Consider the following 25,451-nt stretch of genomic DNA (forward strand, 5'->3'; position numbering starts at 1 on the left):
GCACTGAATAAGCCCAAAAGTGCTGGCGCTCTCCCCTTTTTCTCAGGTCACACTATTAATGCTTTGGAGACCATATCTGATATCCTTTCTGCCTTATTTCTCTGATTCTCTGGTATTTCCTACTTTCTTTCACAGACATGAAAGCCTGCACTAAACAATACTGAATCCATTCCTTTGTTTTTGGGGGTGACATGTGCTTATGTTTTGGGTGGAGGCTGCTATGGCTTCAGCTGTCTAGCTCCATAGGGGGTTTAACTGCTTCTTGCATTTCTCTCAAATGAAGGATGGCTTCAATAAAGTTAAACTCAATCTATAATTATATTTTAAATATAACCTGCAAGCAGTTTAAAAAAGCAGCTTTTTAAAAAAACAGCTAAAATGTGGTAAACCAAATAATTTTTGATTCTAGCAATATGGGAAACAATCTGATTCTGTTTTTTTATTGGGTATGTTTACTGTGTGAATGAGGAAAAATTCTCCAATTCTCCCCATATCTGCATTGTGGGTAATAGCTCCTATAGTCTGCCCCTTCACATGTACAGAAGCCCCATAAAACCTTTGGTGGCTCTAGTCATCTAGGATAATGAGAACAGTGAAATCTATAGCCACTTTGTGCTTCCCAGAAGATCATTTTGCTTTTTGTGACAAAGTCTGTGCCTTTTTATTATTACTATTATTATTTAAGAACTACTTAAAACAACTTGTTTTTTTTTAAGACAACTGAAACAAACAATAAATATTTCCAATTAAGAATGAGCTTCTGCCTACCTAGAAGCAGTCAAATTAACTGTACAAATAGTTATTTGGCCTTCCAGCTGAGTGATATATTCACAACACATAATTCCTTCTAATTTAGCTGTTTTTCTGCTTGTACAATAGCCAAAAAAATCCAACCAATTTTCTCAAATGTTTTAATCAATTTTGGGGAATATGTTTTAGGTGACCAGAACCATTTGCTTGTTATTCAGTGTTCTCATGTACAGTCACCTAGTTATGATTAGTCATGCACTTCACATTATGCATTTCTGTTCCATGACTATGGGAGAAAAGGCTCAAAATTTTCTCTTTTCAAGCTATCTCAGTTGTGTACCTCGACTACTTCCGTGTTTTCAGAAAGTAAATGTGAGGTGCAAATAACCGAATAAAATTCAGGCAGAAACATTTTTCAGTATTTGTCTAACTGCACTGGATCAGAGGCCACAGAGGGCGGCTGGTCTACAAAAATCTTCTACACTCCTCCATGAAGTTCTCTCTAAAAGTCACAGTTTTAGAAAACATCAGGTCTCTAAAGAATCACTAACCAAATGCTCAGGTTGACAGCCAATTAGGCTGGGTGCTCTAAAAACTTAGATGAAGAAGTAGTCCTTTAAATGTCATTCAAATAGGCATATCACTCAAAATAGGCATTCTTAAGGAGAACATTTTAAAATTAGTAAATCTTCCACTATCAGGGGACAACTTTCATATTTATAAAAACATCCATTATGACTAAGAATATATATTTTTAATATACACATTTTTTCTTTACAAGTTTGCTAAACATCAGTATTGTGAAAATCTTCAGGGCACACTGCAAGCGGTGATACCAATATATTAATGAATTGTAAAATCAAGATCCTACTCTGGGATAATGAAAGATCCCATGACACTTTATTAGTTAAATTCCTATTAAAAGAATTGGAATTCGCTCACCTAAAATCACATTTCCCATATTTAACATTGTTTTCAGAAGCATTTCCTGTTGCTAATAGGAACTATTTCTTCCTTTATTTACCTGAACTGGTAGAGGCCGGAGACTTGCTGCGTCGAGATGGACCTGGGCTCTTCGTAGTGCTCCTACGTGATGTTGAAGCTATTTTGGTATAGGAAGTGGATTTCACTACCCGACATTCTAAAAGACAAAGAAACTTACAAGTTAGTAATTAAGGAAACCAGCAAAGAAATACAGGAACAAAAAGAGGTAAAGAAAACACAAACAATTAACCTACGCTTTCCTTAATTCACCTTAAGGAATTTTATGGGGGAATAAGGAATCTACAGAATCCATTCAGAAGGCTGCATTAAAATCCAGGTATTTACCACTCCACAGTGAACGAACTCCTGCAGTAACTTAAGCTTGTAGATGCCATGGTTACTGCCGGTACCTAGGACTGTTTAATTTAATGGTGCAGAGGCTATGTAAAATTTACAGTGTGTCTTTGAGGATTTTAGCACATGTAATCCATTGCTTTTCTGCAAACAATCCCTCTGCAATGTGTTTCTGTCAGTCTAAGCAGTCTCTTTGAGGAGAACTGGAAGGGTGCTTTTCTATATCAAAATGTTAAGACTATATGAGATGACACATGTGTCTGTCACTCATGAAAGGTTTTAGGAAAGTGAACCAGGTTTGTTGCTCCTGCTTAATCCTCTGGTGAACAACAGCCCACATTGTAGCACACGCAATTCATCACAGGTTGAGGGAAATGGCACTACTTGCTCATAAGAGACATCAGTAAAATCAATGAAGAGGCGAAATTGCTCTCCCACTTGAGAACACTGCAAGATGTTCAGGTTAGAGTTTATATACACCCACACATCACTGTAGGCATTCTTGCATTATGCCTGCAAAATGCTTTTTGGCCTGAGGATGAAAGAACTTAGTGTGCATAAAGTTGATAGCTTGTGGCCATAATGGAAACTAAATCAATCACCAGACATTTTTACAGTTAAAAAAAGGCTTTCTAGTCAATATGCAATTAGAAGTTTACAGCAATGTATGTATTTTATTTACATGATGATGCCACTACATTTTGTTCAGTTAAAAGAAATTAATCCAGTCATGTATTTGTACATCAATATTGTCTCTCACCTTCCTCTCCACAGCTTCCTTCCAAATTGATTAAGATAAATACACAAGTTATTTTTTTTTGTCACCCAGTCCAAAACACACCATGAAAATACACATTATTTAGTCTTTGAATTCAGTCAGTGGAGCCTGTGATATAGTTTAGACAGTTCAGTGAGCAAAGAGAAATGGACTAAAACAATCAACTGGATCATGCTCCCCAAAAAATGATGTATATTTCATTTGGCTGATTCAAGCTGGCAGAGTAGATAGGAGGAGTTGATGTGTTAACAGGAGATCACCCAGAGAAGCCAAGAGGACAGACTACAAGCCAGGGCAGAAGGTCTGTTTCTCCTAGAGATGCCTTTTTCCCTGGACACTTGCTCCTTCTTTAATGCTTAGCAGTAGCTACCTTCTTACTGTTGACATTTGTGTATGATTCACTGATTGGCTGATCACATCTTATGCCTGCAATGAGTGGAAAAGGGGAAAACACTTGCTCTGTTCTGAAAAGGAAAACTGTCTGCTGAAAGCAGTAGGACCTGTCTCAAAGTTTTCAACTGGATTCTTATTAGCAACTATAAGAGGAACCTCACACTGATAAAACTGCATGGAGAGCTGGCTCAGAAACCTTGTATGACTACCAGATACAGTAAATTCTTTACCTTTCAGGCAGATCAATGCTTAAAACATAAGAATATAAAACAGAATATTAAAGCTGCAAAGAACACATGAATGACATGTGCCCCTGGCTGCTGGGGGGGCATGGTGGTGGCAGGAGTGCGGCCGTGGTAAACGCTGATCTCTCACAGACACTACTGGTGCTGTCAGCGGTGGGTGCCAACCACCTGCAGACACTGTTGGCAGTGGTCAGCAACCACTTGCAGATGCTGCTGCCACTGCCAACGGCAGCCAGTGGAGATCACTGACCGCCTGCAGATGTCACCAGTGGTGTCGACAGCAGAGGGGGGGTGGTGAACAGTGACCACCCCCTTTTTGTAGGGGTACACCGCCATGCTCAGGGGGTGCATGTGCACCAGCATGCACCCCCTATGCATCGCCCCTGAAAGGACATGTGAAAGAAAAAAAAGAAGAACAAATTATGGTGTACTGTAAGCATTAGGTCTGTGTGAAGTGGCTACTATTTGCTTTGTATTTGGTCGATTTGGGGGACAGTGATTTGATTCAGTGATTTGAATAACTGTCCCAAATTGATTCAGCTGAATCTGATTCAGAGATTTGGCCAAATCTCTGAATCAAACAGGCCCCATCCCCCACCCGCTCTCGCAGCCCCATCAATGGCTGCCCCACTGGGCCCCAGCATCCCGGCTCATAAAAAAAAAGAAACCCCGCACTCACTGGCTCCTGACAGGCAGGGGAGTAATCCCCACTGCCCCCCCCAATGGCCCAGCACTGAATGGAGGGCTCTGCCATAAGCCCCCAGGAGCCCCAACAGACACCGCAACAGTCAGTGAGTACGGGGCTTTTAGTTTTTGTTTTTAAGGAGCCAGGATGCTGGGGCCAGGTGGTGCAGCCATTGATGGGGCTGGGAGGGCAGGTAGGGGTTGGAGGGTGCTCAGGGGACTGGGGAGCAGATAAGGGATGGGTCCTAGCAGGGGTCCCCCCATGGTCCCCTCCTGCCTCCTCCAGCCTCCCTCCCCCGCCCCCTACTTACCAACATGGGTCTGGGTCCACCTTCCTGTGGCAGTGAGCAGGGACTGCCCAAATCTCTGAATCTCTCTGAAGCTGTCCAAATCTTTTCTGAATTGATTTAGAGAACTTCAAATTAATTCATGCCTTTTTATTGGTCTCTCAATTCAATTTGGATTTGGAAATTTGGCCACCAAATCGGGCAGGATTTCCTCTAAATTGAGTCAGCACCCAAAGCTTCACACAGCCCTAGTAAGCATCAAAGATGCATCCCAAACAGCTTAACAGGAAGGAATTGTGTTTACAGATACTATGCTAACTGAGGCTATACCAGTGTAGAGAACAAAAGACAAAGGGGATTTGATAACAGTCTTCAAATACCTGAAGGGAGTTACAAAGAGGATGGATTTAACTTTTTCTCTGTGCCTGTGGGTGACAGGACTAGGAACAATGGCCTAAAACTACAGCAGAGGAAATTTAGACTGCAAATAAGGAATAACTTTCTGACTATGAGAATAGTCAAGCATTAGAACAGGCTTCCAAGAGAAATTGTGGAATCTCCATTCCTGGATTCCCAAGAACAGGTTGGGTAGACACTTGGCTGGGGTATTTAGAGGCCTGCCCTGAGCAGGGGGCTGGACTAAATGACCGCATGAGGTCCCTTTCAACCCAACTTTCCTATGATTCTACACCAAATCCTAAAAGAGACATATCCCCTAGTCAAAAAGTAATAGACTATAGTTAAATGTAGTCAGAAGGTCTGCATTCTTTCAATTAATAGAGCTCCTACTAGGGTGGCCATAGCTTCTGTGTGATTTCCCTTAGCCAGAGAGAAAGCATACAGAAGGAAGAACAGATTAGTATATAAAGGAGAAAGCAGGAATTCAAGCCTCTTTCAATGTTATTGCTCTTATCTGAGTGTTAATCAGATGAGGGCTAGGACAGTGGCAATGGACAGGCATTAATTGCCAGTGCTAAGAATTTCACAGCAATTTGACAGAATTTCCCTAGAAAAATAGGTTAGGAGCTGGAGCATATATGTGTTCCAGTCTCCTGCATGGAAGGCTAGGGGAGGGAAGCAAGCTTTTCAGCCAGGCAGGAGACACTAGAGGGCTACATTGCAACAATGGTCAGGCCGCAGTTGGAGTATTGTATCCAGTTCTGGGTGCCGTACTTCAGGAAGGATGTGGACAGCATTGAGAGGGTCCAGAGGAAGGCCACTCACATGATTAGGGGGCAGCAGGGCAGGCCCTATGAGGAGAGGCTACGGGACCTGAACTTGGTCAGCCTCCACAAAAGAAGGCTGAGAGGTGATCTGGTGGCCGCTTATAAACTTGCCAAGGGGGACCAGCAGGCAATGGGAGAGTCCCTGTTCCCCTGAGCACTACCGGGGTAACAAGGAATAATGGCCGTAAGTTGACTGAGAGTAGATTCAGGCTACATATCAGGAGGTGCTACTTCATTGCCAGGGCGGCTAGGAACTGGAACCAACTTCCAAGGGAAGTGGTGCTTGCCCCTACCCTGGGGGTCTTCAAAAGAAGGCTAGATAGCCACCTAGCTGGGGTCATTTAACAGCTGACAGCCCTGACAGCTCACCCGCAGGCTTCCCAGAGAGGTGGTGCTCTCACCTTCTCTGAGGCTGAGGGAGGTCAGAATAGGTTACAAGGGGGGCTGTCTGGTGTGAGGAGTTTGCACAGGTCAGGGGAGAGGGGTGACTGCAAGGCAGGACAGAGGAACCTGTCCATGGTTGCCTCCTGGTAGGGGTAGAAATGTTGGTTCTGGTGCCTAAGCTCCTGGTAACCCACATTGCTGGCTAGCTGCATGCCAGCCAGCTGCCAAGCTCCCTGCCCCTTCTGGGGAAGCTGGGGGCAGGTTCTGCCAGTGGGTTGTAAGGGGTGGGAGTGCATAGACTGGCAACCCAAGACCCTGCACTGCTTGCTGGTTGATACTCCTCCCCCTCCCCATCCCCCCGCATCCCAGGCAGACCACTCTGGGCGAAGTACTGCAGCTGCACCTACAGAAAGTCCCAGGTAATGCACTCTGCACCAGTTTAGGAGCAGCAAGTGTCCTGATTGGCTTCTGGGAGCACCACCTATCCAATTAGTGCCAGCTGGGGCCCTGGCTCTACAGGTAAGTCAACTGTTCTGCTGTGACAAGCCTCCTGATTATCGCACTCTTGTTCTTGACCCTGGCTTATTTCTAGACTTCAGGTTTGGATTTCCCTGCAGTTGTTTCCTAGCTCCTGATCCTGGTTTGGCTCTGTTTTTGGACTTCACCCTGTGGATTGCCCCTTGGATTGGTACTCAGCATCTGACCTCCAGATCCTGACCATGGACTGTGTTTCTTGATCTCCCTCTGGGTTTGGTATATGGCTTCTGCACTCTGACTGAGCCCCAGGCTTTGCTTTCCCTCAGTGGCCTAACCATTAGGCAAGACAACCTATGCCCCAGTCCCTTACAGGCTCATATCTTGGCTGGGGCTAGCAGCACCACCCATCCTGCAATCTTCCCAGTTGCTGCCTGAAGTTTAAAGGGGCAACATCTTACCTCAAAGCAGCTGGGTGGCTGCAGTTTTTCAGGGGAACAGGGGGAGAGGCATGCAGTGTAGGCTTCTGGGGGTGGCTGGGTGGGTTGCCAAGGAGCCCCTATAGTTCTCAACAGTTTCCTTCCAGGGCTTGCCAGTTGCTGTAGAGTTCAGGAGGGTGGAAAGTTTGTCCTTGGAGTAGGAGAGTGGGATAGGCTGGGAATGGTCCATCCTGGGATGCTGGAGGACTCCAAATTTGTTGTTTTATGTCAATGGAATGCTCAGAAGTTTGCTTAAAACTAACTAGTTAACACCAATCAATGATAATCCTCCCCTAAAATGGCATAACTTTAAAATGACTAGATACTTAATTGTATAATTTAAGTATCTAGTCACTAGTTAACAACCTTAAATGTGTAATTTTTTAAAGTTTTAAGTGCTCTTAACAGCTAATTGTAATGTGTAATCTCATTCTTACACAGCTGGACTGTCTCACTTAATTTTCCTGTGCATAACAACTAAGGTAAGTCTGCCAGCAAATTTGCTGTAACATGCTTGGAATCCCAGGGAAAACTGTCTCCCAAGGGATATTGCCCCTCCTGAATGTGAGGAGGCAGGTCAAAAAACAAAGTATTTAACACGCTATGAAACACACCTGATCAAGTCGAGACTGAACAAGTCACCCTTACAAAATTTTCCTCATCCCTTTGACCTAAACCTTCCTCCTATTTTTCTTTTTGCTGTATAAACCACTCCAAGATCTGCTTGAAGCCTATAAATCATTTCTAAAGGAAGAAAAACTCTGCCAAGGAAATTTTGAAGTTTAAAAGGTTATATTTCATACAAACACATTTTGCATAAATTTAAATACAATTGTGAACCCAGAGGCAAAGTGCCGAGTGCCACACCGCTGAAGGGTTTACATGGGTTCACACATTGGTTTCATAAACTAAGCCTCACCCTGAAAGGCAAGGACAGTATATAAGTTAAGCCTCTCACAGCTGCATATACCAGGGTCAGACAACTTTTATTTTCAAACATCACACTATATAGAAAAATCTAGACAGCTTCCAGTGATGGATTTAACTCTGGGTATGGACACATATAACACATAGACGCATTTAAATACAATTTAAATACTTAAGCAGACAGATCTACAAGCTTGTTTATACCAGTATAAATCTGGCTGGAATGGTTCAGAAGCATGTGTGGAAAATCAAGTAGTCTTTCAAACATGTCCACTGCAAAACAGGTTGATTTTACATGCAAAAACCAAGTGTTCCATGACACAAGTCTGGCATCCTACACTGCAGCACCTCCACTGATGTAATTTATCCAGTACCTTCACTGATTAAACTAATCACTCTGGAACATGACCAGGACTATATTGGCCCTTTTTAACTTTTGTTGACAATTCTTAATCAAGGAGCAACCTTGCACTGCTTGTTCAATAAAAGCTATCTTTCTAACAGAGAGCTGTGCCCTCACTCCCTACTCGACTATGGCCTCCCACCCCCTAGGAACCTAAATACATGGGTCCAAGCATTCTTCCCTAGGTAGCCCAAGACAGACTGTAGAGTTCAGTGAAATGCAGGACACCAATGCCCTGGGACTCCAAAGAATAGGTGTAAGCACCCCCTTCTCCCCAACTTGCTCACTGCAAGGCATGCTGGACTGAGTGCTCACTCTCACCCCTCAGTGTTAGAGCCACCACACTTCAACCTAGGGGAAACTGTTCTATCTGGAATGCTAGGGCACTGTACAAATGGACAGAATTGCGAACCAGTTCACAATCACTGGCATTTTGGAATTGTTCAGCTGTTACACATGTCCACACCCTCTTTTAAACTACTACGGTTACTGCTTGACAGACACCTATATCTTGATGCAAACTTTAGGCATGTGATTCTGCTGCCATGTCCACACTGGAAGTTAAGTTTCCACTAAGTACAAGAACTAACATCCACTGACTGGCCACTGCAAGACATAAGAGCTAACCTTGGTGCTGCAGCAATGCAGTGTTGTATATGTGTACAGTCTCTGTATGTTGCATCCAAAAACTGTTAAATTATATCTACCTTCCACTTCAAGTGAGATGTTCATGGAGTTTCAACAAAGAGAAAATTAAAGAGACTTCTCTCTATATTGTACCTATTCTTCTTTAACTAGACAGTCATTATCCTGTGCTAAATGAGTTATAACATTACACAACATGGCATTTATACTCTTCTCCATTTCTTTTTGCTCCCATGTGGCTCAGATTACTCTGCTGAATCAGTCATACGCAACTGGAGAAACAGAAAGACAAGGGTCTTTGCTGAATCCAGGGCCAGATTAACTCTTTAGTGGGCCCTAGGCAACCAAATTCATGGGTCCTGGTCCAGTGGAGACACCTCTCCCCACCTTGGTGCTGCCACTGGTGGGGAGCATGGCTTGGAGCTGCCACTAGGGAGCAGCCACTGTGGTGGTGAGGCCAGCAGGAGGAGGGGAGGGGAAAGAAAGAGAAGGAAGGCAGATGGGGCCATTTGCACCCCCACCATGGAGGGAAGGACCAGAGCCCCCTGTATCTCAGGGCCTTAGGCATGTGCCTAGTTTGTCTATGCATTAATCCAGCCCTGGCTGAATTTCTAAGCCATATGGAAAAGGCTCAGACAGACAGGAACACAGGAGAAGTAAGAGGTTAATTACAGAGTGTGCTCAGGTAGGAGTCAAAATGTTTTCCAAAGGTCTTTCCCTTTATTACAGACCAATATGGACTAATGAAGCAAGACAGCTGAAGTGTGATTATAGTCACAATAAAAGAAACAAATGGAAATCAACATTTGCATCTTACTGCAAATAATATTGTTCTAAAATTCAGAATACCATATAAATAAATATGGATTTTAGTAAGACTGGTCAGCAATAAAATGTTATATAGTATATCACAAACAGAATTGTAAAATGCTGAATAAGAGAGAACCAGCCATTTATAATCCTTTGAGCTCCATTGTAACATGGAACATTAGGCTAGAAGTTCGAGATATATAAAGGTTATCACCCTCGTGGGGAAAAAGGGGGGGAAGTTCCAAAGGATAAGACATCACACCACTGAGATACCTAAGGGACAAGATGACAGTGTTCCTTTGACTACATTATCTTGTCAGTAAGTGCATTAACACACAAAGAGCGAAAAACCAAAAATGTCTGCCTATAAGGTTCTGCTTCTTCCTGTTGCCAAGTCTCACAAAAATAAGCATGTAATAATTAAGAAATGTCAACAACCAAACCCACAAAGCATCCATCCTGTTTCTTAGTAACGTTTCCATTTCAAAATGTTTAATTATGTGAGATATTTATTAGATTTTACATGGACAAAAGAGGAGTGAATGGCAATGAATTTTCAACAATGTTACAGAAAATGACCAAACTTAAAAGGTTTTGAGAAAAGATGGAGAAATTATCTAAATTCCCCTAAGATTAAAAAAAGCTTTTTTGTCAGTTATATCAAAAGTTGCCTTATAGGTTTCATGTGTTCCTTGTTGCCTAGGCCTCATGTTCAACCATGGTTTGCCTTTCTTGAATCTTGCATGTGAGGCACAGATATTTATTTCTGGCATTCCTGCCAACCAGTTTCTCTAGAATGAAGATATTTTATGTAATTCCAACAACAGCTGTACAATATAGATAAGAAATGAGAAGGATCAAGGATGTCTATGGTTGTTGGTAAGCCACTTTACTGTAAGGCTTATGCTGGTACATTTTACTATTATTAAGGACCTTAGCATTGCTAGTGCTGCCTGCAGGGCATTCAATAGATCATTACCTCTAATGCAGTACCAATTTTAACTTTAAATACTAAAAGTAGTTTGTTCCATATTGCTAATTTTTAATGCAGCTAATAAGATTTTGCTTTTTGGCTAAATGTATGTCTGCAATTAAAATATAATTTCTCTATAATCTTCACTTTCCAGGACTCAAGTTGCACTGTACTACAGCAGGAGGAAAATGGCATCATCATCCCTAGCAAGCAATGGTGCATACAGTAATATACCTCACCCTACTGGTGAATCAGCTCTTACTAGTATCATGACATTTCAAAAAACAACTATCATACATTATCTCCAGAAGAAAATAGGATAGAACAGATATTTTAACTTTCAGACTCCCAGCTGTCATAATTGTGTCTTATTCATCCTTCATTTTTACTTACCCCAATGAAATCCATATGAATACAGTGATGCATGTCTGGATTGCAAAGACCTATAGTTTTATCTAATGCATATAATGTACCATTAAAAACATAAGATTACATTTTTAAAAGACAACAGATTTGATTTTCCTAGAAAAACAGACCTAAGCTCGACACTAAAAGTAATAAATTCCATATCATGTCTACTGTGTATCCAATGGTTTTTAGTAGTAAATGCCTCAAAACATTTTTGTCCTGCTGTCTTGACCAGGGCAGGCATTTCAGCCAGCTCCAGGCTGGAAACCATATGCTTTATCAGAGGAAGAAATCACCTTGCATTGTCCAAACTGGAAAAAAATATTCACTTAGAATGCAAGAGCTACATATTATAGGTATGGCCAGGGAAGCCACCAGGCCAAATTCTAACTTGTATAAAACATATGAGACTTTGAAAGTACTTTCAAACCCAAATGATCAGTAGCCATAGCCAAGAAGAGAATGCTATTTGAATATTAAAGTCAGTGCATTATTCCAGAAGTGACATGTATGGAAAATAAGGTCTTTGTGAATTTTGAATAATAGAAATTACACATATCACGCTGGATTTCTAATTCTGGTTCACTCCATAGCCTTCAAGGTCTTTGCTCAGTTTCCAGTTCTATGAAATATGTCAGTCGTGTTTTAGGAACTACTCCAACAGAACTTTTGTAAGATCACTTAAATCAAAATACTATATTCATGTATTATTTGACTTCTAGATTGCCACTTTCAGATGATCACATACATATACATATATATATTACAGGCACACACACACACTTTGTTGAATCTCGCAACAGACTTAGGCATGTAAATTATGCCTATTTAATTCCCCAGATATGAAGGATGTATTTCATAATGGTCATGTCACCCTGATCTTATGCAATACTCAGTATCAAGAGAAAACAAACAGTATTCATTATGCATTTTGTGTTGCTATTGTTTTTAATAATTTTATTTTCCTGATTCCAGTTTACAGTATTTGTGAAAGGATTATTTGGAATATATCCATATGTTCCTGAGTGATTTAGTATACCTACTTCCATCCTTAGTTGTGAACAGTGCTACCATCATTATTTTTATGAACATTACCTAAACATCTTCAATATTTCCTATAATTTCTTTATACTATATGTCCTATTTATTTTGCTACACAGAGACAATGCTGCTAGTATTTATTTTCTGGTAGAAAAGTAGTCTGGCACCATAAAAAAAACAACCATTCCAATTTCTTATACTGCTTGGTAAATCAACATATTCTTTCCCTTGAAAACAGACAGCTTTGTTGACCAATCTAAATCATTACCCTGGTTTTGTACCTTAATTTTAACACCTTCCTAGATCATTAAAATAGTAGGCACCCCATATGTTCTTCTGGCTCCCCACATATCACATATTGAGGAGCAATCTGTTGGGACTGACTTTTTTGGCATGTGTTCTCCCATGTGCCCTCTGAAGGGTATCATTTGTTCTGAAATGTCTTTCATTTCATGTTTCTCCTTTAGAAGCTTACAAATTTCAGCCTTTGCAGACAGGAAAGGGAAAAGTCTTCATTTGCAAAACACTGTCTTCAAAAGCACTGGTTTAAAGAAGAGCTCAACTTCAGAAATGCCATGCAGAAAGCATCAGCTAGAAATATTGGTGGGCTAAATTCATTCAAATACTGACCTTTAAAATATATATTATTAGGTCTCTTAAAGTTACAGATCTATTACTTCAGCTGTATGGGGGGTGGGGAAGGGGGAAAAAAGTTACATTTAAGATGAATGTCTTCTATGTCCTTGTTTTCGAGGCATTTTTTCTATCATTTTGCATATGGCCTTACCTATATGATACATTTAACATTTTAGTAGATCGTTTTTAAATGTATTGTTATGCAAACAAATAAAACATGCCATATTGGAATAAAGATTATGGACACAAAGGTTAAGAAAAGATCAAATCCCCCTTAGTACTTATATAAGTACTTGGTTAGGCCAGAAAGTTTTTCCTCCAAAAAGAAAAACAATACAAATCAAAATTAACCATCAAGACATCTTATTATGGATCATACAACTTTCTTGAAATGTTTTTCACCGTTAGCAGCTCTATCTGGATTCAACAAAAGAAAACTAAGAAAAAAGAGGAACTTTAAGTAGTACAAACTGTAGGTAAATAAAGTGATTTAAAATAAACAACATCCTGAGTGGGGAAATTGTGGAGATATAAACTTAAGTCCTCCTCTCCTGAGAGCTTAAGGGAGCCAGACTGATTAGCTTGAAACATTGTTTTCAGCCAGGCATTAGTAGATTCGGTATCCTGAAAAATACAAATACAGACTTGGACTTTTGCTGGTAATGCTATAACTGGTTGCATTTCTACATTTTGTTTGTCCATCTAAGGAGCATACTTCCTTTCTGATACCACTGGCTGAAAATTCTCAGTTCAGGGGAAAACAGCTTTAGCTGCTTTAAGCCTTACAGACTTAGCAGCTAAGTAAGACCGTCAAAAACCTGAGGCTGAATCAATTTAATCTTTGCATGGTTTTTATTAAACTGCATAGATTGAACCGATAAGCAAGTGAACTGATGTTCACTTTTCAAGCAGGAAAGGCAGCCAGGCCCCTGCAGTGGCCCATACCAATACAGTGAGAGACTGCGGGACCTGAACCTATTCAGCCTCCACAAGAGAAGGCTGAGGGGGGACCTGGTGACCGTCTATAAACTCACTAGGGGGGACCAGAAGGGTTTGGGGGAGACGCTGTTTCCCCTAGCGCCCGCTGGCATAACAAGGAGTAATGGGCACAAGTTGATGGAGAGGAGGTATAGATTGGACATCCGCAAAAACTACTTCACAGTTAGGGCGGCTAGGAGCTGGAACCAACTTCCAAGGGAAGTGGTGCTGGCCCCTACCCTGGGGGTCTTTAAGAAGAGGCTGGATGCCTACCTGGCTGGACTCGTTTGAGTCCCATTTCTCTTTTTGGGGTTTTTTGTTGTTCTCCCGCCCTGGCGGGGGGTCGGGCTAGAAGATCTACTAGGTCCCTTCCGACCCTTAATCTATGAATCTATGAATAGCTGGGGGGCGCTAGAGCAGGTCTCCCAGCCTGTTGGCCACTGCAGAAAGCTGGAGCCCTCTGATTTCCCAAGCTATGTGCCCTCCTCCGCCTCCCAGCCAGCTGAGCAAGAGGTGGGGGGAAAAACCCACCGCTTCAGCCTGGCACCAGAGTCCCAGCCAGGAACAGCTGGGGGGTGCTGGGAGCTGGAACTGGAGGCTTTACTCTGCCTCCCCTTCCCCTCCCCCCACCAGCTGGGAGCAGGGCAGGAATCTGTTAGCCATGCACCCTTCTCTGCCACACAGCTGGCTGAGGCAGCAGGGAAGGGAAGCCTGCATCTGGGCTTGGCTCTGCCCCCAGAGCCAGGAACCAGAAGCCATACCCCTCCTCTGCAGCCTGGGGCTGGCTGAGGGGAGGAGTGGGCTTGGCTCCATCTCCCAAACCCAGGAGTCCCCTAGCTATGCCCCTTTCTCAACCTCTGGGCCAGCTGAGGGAAGGTGGTGAAGAAGCTTGCAGGGGGGCCTTGGCTTTGCCCTCCAGGGCTGGGAACCCCACTCCCAGGTCTGGGGGGTGAACCCAAGTCCTGTTGCAAGTTTTCCCTCCTCTCAGCCAGCAGGAGGCTGAGAAGGGGCCACAGTTCCTGGCTTCTGGCTCTGGCTTCCCACTCCCACCAACCCTCCCCGAGAGGCCAGCTTGGAGGCTGAGAAGGGGGCATGGCTCCCAGCTCCTGGCTCTGGGGGGAAGAGTCAAGCCCCTGCTGCAGACCCCCCACCTTCCCCTCCCTAGGCTGGCAGCACCCAGCTGGGGGTCTAGTGCTGGCCACAAGGGTGGATTCTCCCTTGTCCCCCACCAGCACCTGGAGGAATGATAGTGCTCCAGATAGGGAGTAGAAGGGTGGGACAGACCTTACTCGCTGGAGCAGACAGCACAGCCCAGGGCTGCAAAGCATCCTGGGATGCTGCGGGACTGTGAGATAACTTGAACCAGGAGGGTATTTGGGACAGAAGTTCCATAAATTGGTTTAATTTAAATCAATTCAATCTGATACTACATCCAGCCAGGCTTATCTTATCCAGTTTTGGCCATTTTGAAAGCAGTTTATGCAGTTTATGTGCACTGAACTTCTGTTCCATTACAAGTTTAAACCTGTTTCTGATCACTTAAACGGGTGTATGTGTAACTTCTGTCCCTAGCCATCAGAGTCCAGTTTCTATGATGTTCTAGTGAATCTTACCATTGATTCACAAGTTGTTTCATCTGCATTCTCTCTTGCTGAGTGTCCATATCCATACATATTTGGAGTGAATACTTTCTTTTTAAGTCTATTTACATAACACATTTAAAAGGAAACTCCCCTGAGACCCACTAATGTTAAGCCAGCAAGTAAAACATGTCCCATACCCATTTCAAGAAAATATGCATGTTGGCACCATTCTTGGAGTCTCCCAGGGCATTGCCATTTAGACTGTAAATTCTTTGAGGCAAGGATTGGAGCTTTGTTGTAAGCAGACATGAACTTGCAGTCTGTACATCAATAACCAGTGCCAAGTACAGAGGGTAGGGGTATTATCTCAGTGCCTTCACTTTCAGGAAGTCCTATTTTATATAGGACTCTTAAATACTGCATGTGTTACATGTGGTAATACTGAAGTTGCTGTTATGTAATTGAGGTGGATTACTGTCTTTAAATTAAAGAGTCTCTTTTTGTAAGGCAATATTACAGCTGAGTTGCACAGACTTAGCTGATATATGAGACAATGTTCCACTTGGAGTTGGCCTCCTTCCATGAAAATGAGAATGAGTCATTACTATAATTGACAAAGCATATAATGCCTGGCAAAACAGTACACAACATTTTTTTCACTAGATTTTTCTTTTTGTGAATTAAATGATTTTTTTAACATTGCAAATTGAGGCAACTCTAGGTCAAAAATCATCTTTAGTCCAATACGTATTCTGCTTTATTTCCAAAGCAAACCACATGCAGAATACAGTGCCTTGTTCATTATTAGATGTTTTTCATTAACTGTGAACCTCATTTTTTAAGCGCTGGGAGAGAGATCCCTAAGTGATTTAAAAACAAACAAACAAACAAAAACTGACCTGGGTTTGAGGAGCTAAGTTATAAAAAGTTTTAGATGGAAAAATAATTCATGTAATAAGTTATGCATTCTGTGCTTGTATACTGCCCACAATTTTCTCAAATTTATTCTTTATTTTAAATTATATGTATTGGTTTGCAATGACCAAACATACAAAATTAGAGGAGTGTTGGTATACTTAGACTGGATACACCATAATGATCGCATCTGTTCCCTGGTTGGATTAGTAATTCTTTCAAGTGAGCTCCCAATGCAAATATCCTTACTGATTAATTTGATTTCCATGAATTTTCTCAAATAGCTATTGAGCATGCCCAGTGTACATTCGTAACAATATGCGAGTTTCATAAACCTCTATTTGAGAATGAGAGTGCGAGAGCAAGAACAGATGCAGGCATACTCCCAAATACCCAAGGAATATACAGCAAAAGTTTATTTACTGGTGAACCAGCCATTTTGAAAATGGCAGTACAAAATATTTAATCACTTATGTTGAACACAAACATGAAGCTTATAAAATTCCATGTTTTCACTCTGTGAGCATCTGGAAGCAGAAAACCTCTGCAAAAATTCATTAATTTGATGCATGAAAGTAAAATGTAGTTCAGAGCCAGAACTGTGTAAAGGAAAAATCCTGATGGTAACTTTCCAATTCATCTGTAGTCCTTCCTACATTTTCTTCTTGTTTTCCCAGTGGCTAGGGAGAGAAGTTATAGATAAACTGGTTTAAATGATCAGAAACTGGTTTAAACCTGTAGCAGAACAGAAGCTCAGGTTACATAAACCCATTTCGAAATGGCTGAAACTGGTTCAAGATAAACCTGGTTGAATGTAGTATCAGACTTAACTGACCTGTATCAAACCAGTTTATGAAACTTCTGAGCCAAACTCCTTCCTTGTTCAAGTTAAATCACAGTCCCCCATCATCCTAGCATGCTTTCCAGCCCTGGGCTGGGCTGTGCTGTCTGCTCCAGAGAGTAAGGCTAGCCTGCCCCTTTGCTCCCTAGTTGGAGCAGTGAGGGTTGGCTGACCAAGGGATAAGGGAGGCAAGCCCAGCTCAGGATGCAGCCCAGTCTCTTGGGGGAGGGAGGGGACTGCCCCCCACCAGGCAAACCCTGGCTGGGGTCTGGGAAGGGACTTAAACACGCAGGTATCCGGCTGCATTTCCTGAATCAAAGGTAAATGTCTGTTCACTTCTGTTTCAATTTAATCTGTACAGCTTGGACTAACCTGCAAAGTAGGGTTGCCAACTCTGACTGAAGCTATTCCAGGAGATTTTTTTCTCTCAACATGAGATAATGACATTAATAGGGGTGCACCGATAGAGATTTTTTCAGCTGACACCGATAGCTGATTTTTAATGAGTCATATCAACCAATACCAACCTGATTACTGATATGCGGCTAGGCAGCTTGGAGAACAGTGTCTAGCTGGTAAGTCTGTTGTGGAGGGAGGGATGGGGAGGGGGGAAGGGACATGGCGGGGCAGATCAAGGGAGGGAGTGGGGTTGGGACAGGTGCTGCACAGCTGGGGTGGAGGGTGGGATGGAGCCACAAGTGGCTTATCTTGGGGGCATGGCTAGTGTCCACCGCTATGCGCACCCCGTGGGGGCATGTCCCCCCAGATCTGTGCACGGGATAAGGGCAGGCTGTCACTGCAGGCTGGGGCAGTGCTAAGCTCTACCTGGAAGGAGGCTGGGCTGGGTTGGGCTGGGCTGCACTCAGGGCAGTGGCGGTGGCAGTGCTTGGAGCTATAGGGGGGCCTGCAGCCACCCCAAAATTCACTGTAGCCCCCCTCCCAGAACCACCACCCACCCTAAGTGCAGCCACAGCCCAACCCCTCACTGGGAAATGCCCGGTGCTGCCCCCATCTCCAGCCTGCAGGAGCAGCCAGCCCTTCCCTCACATGAAGATCTGGGGGCACATGCTCCCCATGTCCTTCCGGGTTGTGTGCAGTGGTGGGAGCCACCACACCCGCCCTGTGCTCCACCCCCCTCCCCCATCAAACTGCTCAGAGCTCTGTTCCACACACTGTCCCAGCTGTGCAGGGCCTGCCCCAGCCCCACTCCCTCACCTCTGGGGCCTCAATCCTGCCCCCCCCCGCCCCTTCCTTCACAACAGACTTACCAGCTGGACCTGGCTGCTGCCCATGCTGCTGGGCTGCACTCCTGGCCTCCTGCATGCTGTGCTGTGGCTGTGCGCATGCATGGGGCATTGACATTATTGGCCACATCAGCCATAAAAAGCTGATTGACTACTGTCAATTTTTCTTATATTGCTGCCGATCCAATAGGGGACCAATGTATCAATACACCTCTAGTCGTTATACTGTTCAACCAGTTCACAATATCAATCTCCCAGATTGCTTTCAATAGTCACCAGGAGATCAATGCTGATTCTGGTTGACTCCCGGCCAATCCAGGAGGATTGGAAACCCTACTGCAAAGATTGAATTGACTCAGCTTTTTTACTGTCTGTACTTAGCCAATATCATCCTCAACTCCCAGATACCTCTTCCTTCCAATCTAACAAAAAATTTACCTTCTAGCACTAAAAATAACTTTTTCCACAAAATTTCAAACTGAGGCCCAGTTACAACTTCTCTGTACCTTTAAAAGTTTAATATCCCATAACTGTCCAAAACTGGAAGAGCTTTATATTACTTCTCAATGGGATTTAGTATTTAATCTAGCCCTAGATTAAATTTTATAACACAATGATATTTAGGGACGTGGAAATTATATTTCTGGTCAACTGGGGCATGGGATATGAAGTAACAAATTCCTTCATTAATATAGGCAGAGATGAAAAGAGTTCTACTAAAACTTTTAAAGATCTAAAATATTTCTAAATAGTTTTCTTTAATATATCATAGCATTTTTCTGATGTATACAGAATATGTGCTCGTATGGTAAAACAATTTAATCAGCACTCATTTGAATGATGTGCATAATTAATTCATATCATGACAATTAGAACGTCACATTGAGAAAACTTTTTGGCATACTTTTGCGTATTCTTTATCTATCACAGAACACACACCTATTTCTGTTAAGGAAAAGAGATTCAGAAATATCTCAGAGAACTTTAAACAAAATGCCATCATGTACCCATTCTATAGAAACCACACATGACTGAAACAGAAACCTACAAATTCCTATTTTCTCTTCCACAGTTTAATAAGCTGCTACCAGATATCAGATGCATCTAATGTGAAGCACACATGGTAAATATTAGGGCTGTGTGAAGCTTTGGTTGCTGATTCAATTCGGCAGAGATTCGTCCCAGTGGCCAAATCTCTGAATCCGAATCAAATCAGGAGACCATTTAATCTTTCTGAATTGAATTGATTCAACTGGTGCCTCCTGGGTCTGGGGGGAGGGCACCTGGGGTCCCCCCACAGCTGATCACTGAGCCAGGGCAGCGTGGGCAGCCCCACTGTGCACTCCCCAGTGGACCTCTGCGTTGCTTCTGAGACGCTCCATCTGGCTTAGCATCACAACGTTCACAAGTTGCATCTGGTACCTTCAGGTATGCAGAAAAAACATTTAAAGCTGTGTCTATGGCTGAATCACTGATTTTTTGAATCAGCATCAAATCTTCAGATTCAGATTTGGCTGAATTGAATTGCGGACAGTGATCTGAATCAACTAAATGAATCATTGGCCTTGATTCAAGCCAAAGCCAAATCTGAATTGAATACAGCCAGTTTCGCACACCCCTGGGGGGACATAGTAAATATCTCCTCTATATCCCAACTGCAGTGGTTCTTAATTTTTTTAGATCAGGACACTGCTCCTGAGACTCAGGGCACCCCTCAGAAAATGTTAGCTCTTGTTTTACACTTGTTTTTTACTGCAAAAAATACTAGAACAATTCTTTTGTTGCAAAGAATTCAGAAAGACTGCAACAGAGCAGAATGGTTTTTAACACTGTGGATTCCTATTTGAACTCTCTGAGCTAACTTGTGAATCATGTTGGCATGCCTAACAGTGTTAGCATTGCGAGGCACTCCATAGCACCTTGCAAGGATCTCAATGACACCCCAGAGTGCTATGGCGCCTTGGTTGAGAATCACTGGTCTATTAAAAAAATCATTGGCAACAGCAATATAACAGTCAGTGTTTTGAAGGGAACTGAGTGAAAAGATTAAACATATATTTTTAAATTCTTCTTTTCTTCCCTCTCTTTTTCTCTGCACACTTTGAAATGGACAATGAAAGCAAATGTATTTTCTGTTCCTAGTGTCCTTAGTTATAAATCCTACACTAGGATCAATACTTTTCTGGGTAAAAATGGGTCAGAAAACAGAAATACAAGATTAATTGCCTACAGATATCCTGAGGGTACTGACACAAATCTAACTATTCCACAGAAGTTAAAATAAATAATAAGTAAATAAGAGATTGTAGATTTACACATGCATAGGGAACTACTTTTGCAGAAAAATATACTTTTAATACAGGCGTATTTATTATCTTAAAATACAACCTTGATCACATCTAGTTTTCCAGGTGGCAGAACTCAATTGCTTGATAAAGATCAACGGGTATAGAGATTTTCAGAAGGGCATGAGTTATATTTTCATTTGGCTGTCAATGCATAGACAATGGGAAAATTCAGCCAAATGGCTCCCCAGGCTAATAATGGACTTTCTATGTGTAACACATCATCAGCTACAGTTCCTATACTCAGACAACTCATCAATGATTTATCATGACAGAGAAGCTGCAGCTTCATTATCTGGTAATATTTTATTTATTCATATTTAGTTATTGCATATCATAATAATTTGAAACTTCACCGCAATGCAGGAGATGAGGGAAGGAATGAAGCTATAAAACAGGCTGTACTGACTAATACATCTGTTTCACAGACCTACAGGGATTCATTGAGCCACAAAACATAATAAGAGCACCCCCCACTTTACAAATGAGTTACAAAAATCTCCAAGTTAAAGATTTGTGAAAATAAACAAGATGTCTTAAAAATCCATATTGTGCACATAAGGAATTTGATTTATCTTCATTATAACTTGAGAGTGCTTCACTCTGAAATCCCCATATTAGATGAACCATGAGGAGGAAAATAGTGGATGGAAAAAAGTAACATGACAAATTAGCAGAACCATATTTCACTGCCCAGTGGGATGGAAAGCTGAAGGCCAAAGAGAAATTAATTTTGTAATATCACATGGTGTTCATCTTAATTTGTTTTTCTACAAACATTTAGCAGCAATCACATACAAATGGAGAGACTTTGAACAGGAAAGTGAAGGAGCCAGAGCAGATTAATGGAGACAGAGCCAAATGGACAATGGAGGCAGAGCCAAAAAAGGAGCGGTGTGTGGGACAGGGTACCCTCTGCCAGGCTTCCCCTGTAGGCAAGATATCACCTCTTAGCTTTAAGGTGCTCATTGCCTGTGTGTTCAACTTGCTGATTGGTGCTCTGTTACATGTACCTTTTCTGACAGAAAGTGGGAAGCACTCAGATGACTTGGTTTTCAAGTGAGTCAAAAGTGCAAAGTACTCTTGTAAATAGCAGGTCCTTTGAGCTCAGCATTTCATAGCCTAAAATGAAAGTGCAGAACTGTGTCTAGATTAAATCACTCCAACAAGAGCGCTTTAGATTGGAAAGCTAAAAAAGTATTCAAATTTACACAGAAAACTAAGGAAAAATACACTCTGAAACAAGTAACTTCTTTTTCAAAGTCCTACCTTTCCAAACAGTAAAGACTATAGGATTTGTTTTTGAAAAGATAATCATACTAGAGTAGTCGTATAGCTGCAAGAATATTGTTGAACAACCTGTCTGGCCCAAAAAGGTTTTAGGGATATACGTGAGCACAAGAAGAGGTGAAGGCTCCAGGGCAGTGCATATTTAAAATGTTACGTTAAATATTGATCTAAAAATGAAAATGAGATATTTATTGACTACTACACTTTCAGAACTTCTACCCTCTGCCAAATAAATGGCCCTTCACATACAATCTCAGGGCAACATTTTTATTTCCTTTTACAGACAAAAAAATTATTTGCTTCAGGGACTTATGATTCCATTTGTCTTCTTGTACAGGAAAGCTGAGGGAAAATATGATACAGATCTATAAAATTATTAAGTGTAAATAGGGAACTGTGAATAGTATTCAAATCCCAGAATATTTGAAATATGGGGGTACACACTGAAATTAGCATGAGACAGGCTTAAAACTACCAAGACAGACTAGGTACAGACATTCAAAAAGTCTGAAGCAGAATCAATCTAAATTACGTGGTTTTCTGTGAGTAGAGTAATTTAAATCTTTAGCAAACGGAACATGTTTGCCCTTTGCTGGGGGAGGGGGCAAATTTTAGACCAGGTTCCACCATTTTAAAACCAGTCTGTGTGTGCCAAACTTTTGTTCTGTCACAGGTATAGACAGGTTTTGTGTACCCTATTTCTGTTCTGTTATGAGTTATAGACCTGTTTCTGATCACTTATACTTGTAAAAGTGTAATGCCTGTACCTGGCCAAGAAGTACTATTTCACAGAGTGCTTAGTTAAGTTGTGGAATTCATTAACACTGGGGGATGTAGAGGCAGATATTACAACCAAGTTCAAAAAGGGACTAAACAAATTCACAGATAATTTATTCATTCATTAATAACTATTTATTAATAGCTATTAAACTGCAGTCAGGCATATATTCTTTGGCATCTCTAAACCAATGATGGGCAATTCCAGGGAGGGTATGACAAGGGACAGAGCACTCTAGATCAGTGATCTCAACCTTTTTTGGACTTGAGACATCCCTCACTGGACTCGAGGCAGCTCTCCATAACTTTTATGAATTGAGTGACAACCAATTTCAAAAACTAATTTATATAATGAAGTACTTAGAACCTTGCAAAGGGGCAGGACACTGTGGGGTGGAGGCTCACCAGGCAAAGACAAGCTTGAACCTGTGCTTATCTGCTTATCTTCCCAAGTCCCAGACCTCCCCACACTCCATGGCATCCCAGGGTGTTGCAGTGCATGGTTGCAAATCACTGCCTGTCCATATGTTCTCTCTCTTAAGTGTCCACTACTGCCACTATCAAAGACAGGATACTGGGCTAGACGGACCACTGGTCTGTCTCAGAATGGCTCTTCTTATATTTCATAGATTTCATAGACATTAGAAGCTAGAAAGGACCTCATGAGATCATCAGATCCAGCTTCCCCCCATAGGCGGGAAGTCAGCTGGGATCAAGTGACCCCAGCAAGAAATAAATCCAGTTGTTTTTTGAAGGAGTCCAGAGTAGGTGCTTGCACCACCTCTGGGGGGAGTTTGTTCCAGATCCTGGACACATGCACCATAAAGAACTTTTTTCTTATATCCAGGCTAAATGTTGCTTTCCTGGAGTTTATGGCCAGTAGACCTTGTTATTCCTTGGGGAGCTCTGGTGAACAGATGCTCTCCCAGGTCCTCATGTACCCCTCTTATTAAGTTGTAGGCTGCCACAAAGTCCCCCCTGAGCCTTCTCTTCTCCAGACTGAAGAGTCCTAAGTTCATCAGCCTCTCCTCATACGGTCTTCCCTCCAGACCTTGGATCATACAAGTGGCTCTCCTCTGGACTCTCTCAAGCTTCTCCACGTCCTTCCTGAAGTGGGGGGCCCAATACTGGATGCAGTACTCCAGCTGCAGTCTCACCAGGGCCGAGTAAAGCAGGAGGATGACTTCCCTGGTTTTGTTTGAGATGCATCAGTGCATACATGCCACAGCTTGGTTAGCTTTGCCTGCCACTGCATCACACTGGTGGCTCATATTCATCTTGTGGTCAATCAAGACCCCCAAGTCCCTTTCGGTCATGGTGCTAGTGAATGTAGCACTGCTGAGCCTGTAAGTATGCTGAGGGTTCTTCCTACCAAGATGCAGCACCTTGCACTTCTCTACATTGAAGGCCACCCAGTTTTGTTCAGCCCACCTTGAGAGTGTGTCCAAGTTGGCCTGTATTCCCAGCCTGTCCTGTGGTGTGACAGCCCTCCCTCATAATTTGGTAATGTTCATGAACCTGAACAGTTCACATCTGACTCCCGAACCTAGATTGTTGATGAAAATGTTAAAGAGTACTGGCCCAAGTACTGAGCCCCGAGGAACTCCACTGGTAACCCTGCACCACATTGATTTGCTCCCTTCCACTAGTACTCTTTGGGTCCGACCCCATAGCCAGTTGCCTAGCCATTGGACCGTATGATAATCAAGGCCACAGTTCTCCAGCTTAACCATGAGGACTTCATGGGGAACTAGGTCAAAGGCCTTCTTGAAGTCCAGATAAATAATGTCCACATCATCTCCCTTGTCCAGGGCACATGTTTCCTTGTCATAGAAGGAGATGATGTTGGTCAGGCAAGACCTGCCAGTCACGAAGCCATGTTGAATGGTATTCAGAAGCTTGCCTTCCATTAGCCTGGTGTTGATGGATCCCTTGACAATTTTCTCCAGGATTTTTCCAGGGACCAACATCAGAATGACTGGTCTATAGTTCCCTGGGTCATCCCTCCTCCCTTTCTTGTAGGTAGGGACCATGCTGGCTCTTTTCCAGTCATCTGGGACCTCGCCCAAGCACCATGATTTTTCAAATATCCCTGCCAAGGGGGATGCAATGATGTCTGCCAGCTCTTTCAAGACCCTTGGGTGCATTCTGTCTGGGCCTGCAGACTTATGAATGCCCAGTTTCTCAAGGTGTTCCCTTATCTGATCCACATCAATTTTGGGCTCTTAACCCACTCCCAAATTGGTTTGTGCCATTCCTGGCAGTGTGATCCTCATGGGGGTTGGGGGGAGGAGTGTGAAAAGCCAATGCAAAACAGTCATTTAGGAGATTGGTCCTTTCTTGAGCATCTGATATTAGTTGCCCCGTTGAATTGCTCAGGGGCCCAATACTGTCCTTGTTCTTTTTCCTACTTCCCACATATCTAAAGAAGGACTTTTTGTTGTCTTTGATCTCTGTAGCTAGTCTAAGTTCCGTTTGTGCCTTGGCTTTTCTTGACCACTCTCTGCAGGTGCGGGCAAGTGCAGAGTAATCCTCTTTGGTAATGCTTCCTGGTTTCCAGCTGGTATAGGCTACTCTTTTGAGCTTAATGAGGTCCA

General features: G+C 42.6%; 1 protein-coding gene across 3 annotated transcripts in view; it reads right to left on the minus strand.

Annotated features, from left to right (window-relative positions):
* The window catches only part of DCLK1 (doublecortin like kinase 1), a 554,864-nt gene that overhangs the window by 159,859 nt on the left and 369,554 nt on the right, over positions 1-25,451 (minus strand). For all 3 annotated transcript variants that reach the window (XM_019524465.1, XM_019524466.1, XM_019524468.1), the window contains exon 4: positions 1,775-1,891. In XM_019524465.1, the coding sequence (XP_019380010.1) occupies positions 1,775-1,891 (117 nt within the window). The remainder of the gene's footprint in view (positions 1-1,774; positions 1,892-25,451) is intronic.

This window comes from Gavialis gangeticus, unplaced genomic scaffold, assembly GCF_001723915.1.
Source record: "Gavialis gangeticus isolate Ggan-Ray unplaced genomic scaffold, GavGan_comp1, whole genome shotgun sequence".
NCBI classification, from domain to species: domain Eukaryota; kingdom Metazoa; phylum Chordata; order Crocodylia; family Gavialidae; genus Gavialis; species Gavialis gangeticus.